This window comes from Pelophylax lessonae (assembly GCF_965119305.1).
Source record: "Pelophylax lessonae genome assembly, chromosome: 1".
NCBI lineage: Eukaryota > Metazoa > Chordata > Amphibia > Anura > Ranidae > Pelophylax > Pelophylax lessonae.
Genome location: NC_138768.1, coordinates 28,180,386 through 28,184,621, shown reverse-complemented (window position 1 = coordinate 28,184,621; position 4,236 = coordinate 28,180,386). Strand labels below are relative to the sequence as shown.

The following is a 4,236-nucleotide window of genomic DNA, read 5'->3' as shown; positions in this document are numbered from 1 at the left end:
CAATATTTTTTTTCTTGATTCCCAGACAAAGACAATATTGCAGTCTGCATGGGTTGGGACCCACATTGATTAGTATTTTGCAAGAAATGTAAGAAAAACAACACTTTTTTAGAAGAAATATGGCACTTGTAATCAATCAAATCTTTGGTTATCAGTGCAATGATCCTGATATGACAAAGCATTAGAAATGTCCACTGGTTTCCTTTATTCTCAGGCTCAGGAAAGAACACTTTGTATGCAGTTATACAGCCACTCCTGTCTCTCGTTCAGTGCCATGACATGCTGAGACACCACAGTTGATTTTGCTGGCACTTCCACAGCAAACACACTGAGTCCTCGGCTGCTGACACAGTTCTTGCTCTGGTCATTGTTCACCTGCATCATGATCTTCTTATCCGCCTTATTCTCAATAACAGAAGTAATTCTGGCGTCATTCTTGTATGTGTAGATGACAACGCTTTCATAACCTTCCATGGGCTTTCCCTCTCCTTTCAGAATTGCAGACTTACAAAGCACCTTCTGCAGTTGCCGACTGCTGGATTGCAGACTTACAGCGCTCAGTCTGGGCTTGCACTTTTCTGCATAAACATCAATAATAAATGGACATGCCTCTGTCAGTTCCAGGGCTTTGTTGTAACCCATGGATTGCACCGTCACCCAGAGGTCACTTGGGTCCCCTTCTCTGTCATTTGCCTCCATAAGGTTCAGATCCACAAAACCTTTCCTTGTAAGCTCGTTTTTCTTTGTTTCAAAATTCTCTTTGCAAACCTCCCAGGCGTCATCGTCGCATTTCTCACCGCTGGTTCGCATCTCGAAGAAATTATATTCCTCCAGGCTGAGAGAGCCGTTGCCGTCTAAATCAATGATGTCAAACATGTCGGACAGAGCAGATTTGAACTCCGGAGTGAGAACTAAATCTTCCTTGTCATTTCTGTAAACTAGTTTGGCCTCTTTCACAATTAGTTTTTTCTTTTTACTCAGTTTGCAGCCTGTTGTGAACGGTATAAGTGTGTAAGAGCCTACTCCGAGCTCGCCCTTCCATACAAATGCCTCTTTATTCCGCACTTCCGTGAAAGAGATGAGCTGAGGATCTCCTTTTCCTTCGCCTTCCTTTAATATATACAGAGCTGTGTCCACTGACATCCATGGGGAAGGTTTTCCTTCAACCCTGCTGAGATTTAGGGGTTTGATTGTCAAATAGACTGTCGTTTTTAGAGGAAGTTGCAGCTTATAGTGATGGCTAACGATGCCTGTGTCTTCAAGGAAAAAACATCCTTTTAAATGGGAACTCTGCCATTCCTGTAGGTTATTTGGTTCCACTACTTTGGAGCTCCTGGCACTGGGTGGTCCCATGTTGATGATAGTACACATTGTGGCTTTGTAGTTCCGAGCTGATGAAGGTCGCGGAGACTTGCTGTCAGCTTTTCTAGGTGTCGTATCTCCTTCACGCAGTGTCCGAGGAGAAGCTGAGCGTTCCGGAGAAGTCTCAATTTGGCTCCCAAATTGCTGACGTCTGGCCCGACTGTTTGCATTCATTTTCTCAGCTGCCATCTTGGAGCATTGGTCACAGGTATTGAAGAACACGTTGCAGAACTTATTGTAGTCCAGCTTGCCACCGCTGTTTACATCAGCTAAGTGAAGGACCGCGTTCACCTCTTCTGGCGACATCTTCTCCCCTTTTGTGGTGAGGACTTTATACAGGTCATCATGTAAAACATATCCTTTGTTCCCAGGATCCATTTTTCGGAAGGCTTTTATCAGGTCAGCCTTTGCAGCAGGTTTCTCTCTTTTAACGATGGCACAGAAATCATCAAAGTTTAATTCCTTGGTCTTTGCGGTCCAGTACTTGCTGAGAGTCCTCTTTGATGGGTTAAGTCCAGCCTGTTGGAGAACTAATTGCAGCTGCTCTTTGTCGGTGATATTTTCCAGGCTGGTCTTGAAGATGGTGAGGTACGCGGCTCGACAAGATGCATAGAAATTCTCATCCTCATACTGCTGGGCTTTCTGGTTCTCTATCCGCTCTTCGGAGGGGAATCTTCTGCTTTTAAGAGACGTGGCACTTCCATAAAGACTCTCCATTCTCACTGTGTGCTCCCCGAGCCTCTGTTCATCGCGGCTGTCCTGTTACCCAGGGGTTAACTTTATTGGAGAGGGAGGGGATAAGTGTGTCCCTAGGGGCGTGCTTCTAACTGTGATTGGATGTGGCTTTTCATGTAACAGCAGGGATCAACGGTTCTACGTAGCAGGACCGTATGATCTCTGCTGTTACACAGGGGAGAATGACAGGCGGCTTTGTTTACATTAGCCGCCTGCCTTTCTCCCGGTGTAAACGACGATCGCGAGTGACCGGCGGACGATCGGGTCCGCTGGTCACTTGCGTGGGGGGGGGGGGTCGATGAGCGAGCGGGAGCGTGCCTCCAGCGGCGCACGCTCGCTCCCTAGACCCTCACAGGCTAGCGACGTAGACCTACTTTACTTTGCCTGTGAGGGGCTGACCGCCGACGTAAATCGTCGTTAGGCAGTCGGCAAGTGGTTAAAGGCTAATTTATGGTTCCTTCAGCCACTGCAAGCTGACCAGCAATCCTCATTCTTGTCCTCTCACCTTTTGTATCTTTTCTTCATGTTACCCAGACAGTGACCAAGAACACTTTTCATAGTTTAGCTGATCATAGATGGAGCGATTTTCTTTCCTGGTGATGGCAAGTAAGAAAATCACTTGATTCTCTCATCAACGCAGTCAGTGTTGATGTTGAATACCTCCCAAGTGTTAAATTATAATTTAGGAAGAGATCATTTTTAATTTTACCACTTGAGCCCAAGCCACAAATTTAAAACAGCATTGAGGTAGCAGCCGGTCTTCTCAGTGCTGTTTTAAAATGCCACTAGAGTTCAGTAACTTCTATGGGGGTTCAGGCAGAAACTGTTGGATGTCTGTAACAGTCGGTATCAAGCACAAAGCCCAGGAGCTGAAACAATGAGCTTGCCATGCTTCCACCTAGCAGTGCACTGTGCTTTTCCCCATAGTGTTTACATTGGGAGTGTAGCGAGGCCACCTCACTTCCTGCCAGTACGGGGATCATGCAGAGTTGTTGCAGCTCTGCCTAGATTCTCTCTGTAGTGGTAGATCATTGCTGTAGTGATTCATTGCTGGCTGACACCAATGGACAACTATAAGAAATTATCTGCTGCTGCACAGCTGCATGGAAGGCTTTAGATCTGGTCTACAACAGATCCAGACCCATATACACAGTATCTCACAAAAGTGAGTACACCCCTCACTTTTTTGTAAACATTTTATTATATATTTTTATGTGATAACACTGAAGAAATGACACTTTGCTACAATGTAAAGTAGTGAGTGTACAGCTTGTATAACAGTGTAAATTTGCTGTCCCCACAAAATAACTCAACACACAGCCATTAATGTCTAAACCGCTGGCAACAAAAGTGAGTACACCCCTAAGTGCTCATGTCCAAATTGGGCCCAATTAGCCATTTTCCCTCCCCAGTGTCATGTGACTCATTAGTGTTACAAGGTCTCAGGTTTGAATGGGGAGCAGGTTTGTTAAATTTGGTGTTATCGCTCTCACTCTCTCATACTGGTCACTGGAAGATCAACATGGCACCTCTTGGCATAGAATTCTCTGAGGATCTGAAAAAAGAATTGTTGCTCTACATAAAGATGGTCTAGGCTATAAGAAGATTGCCAAGACCCTGAAACTGAGCTGCAGCACTGTGGCCAAGATCATACAGCGGTTTAACAGGACAGCTTCCACTCAGAACAGGCCTCGCCGTGGTCGACCAAAGAAGTTGAGTGCACGTGCTCAGCGTCATATCCAGAGGTTGTCTTTGGGAAATAGACGTATGAGTGTTGCCAGTATTGCTTCAGAGGTTGAAGGGGTGGGGGGTCAGCCTGTCAGTGCTCAGACCATACACCGCACACTGCATCATATTGGTCTGCATGGCTGTCATCCCAGAAGGAAGCCTCTTCTAAAAGATGATGCACAAGAAAGCCTGCAAACAATTTGCTGATGACAAGTAGAGATGGCCTTGTGGTTCGCGGCAAACTTTGCTAGTTCGCGATTCGCCTAACATGCGAACATATGGCGATGTTTGCGACCGCCATATTAGTTTACATTGTGAAGAACTTTGACCCATGACACATCCATCAGGTGGTACAGGACAGCCAATTGAGACATTTCAGCACATGGACATACCCCCTACCTTATAAATAGA

General features: G+C 45.8%; 1 protein-coding gene across 1 annotated transcript; it reads right to left on the bottom strand.

Annotated features, from left to right (window-relative positions):
* Window positions 1-2,123, bottom strand: LOC309567059 (EF-hand calcium-binding domain-containing protein 7-like). The gene has a single exon (XM_082272382.1). The coding sequence runs from the start codon at window positions 2,077-2,079 to the stop codon at window positions 217-219; it is 1,863 nt and encodes a 620-aa protein (XP_082128508.1). The 5' UTR covers window positions 2,080-2,123; the 3' UTR covers window positions 1-216.
* Window positions 2,124-4,236: the final 2,113 nt, after the last annotated feature.

Coding starts and splice junctions, on each gene's coding strand:
- LOC309567059 (XM_082272382.1), bottom strand. CDS start 2,079: ATGGAGAGTCTTTATGGAAGTGCCACGTCTCTTAAAAGCAGAAGATTC.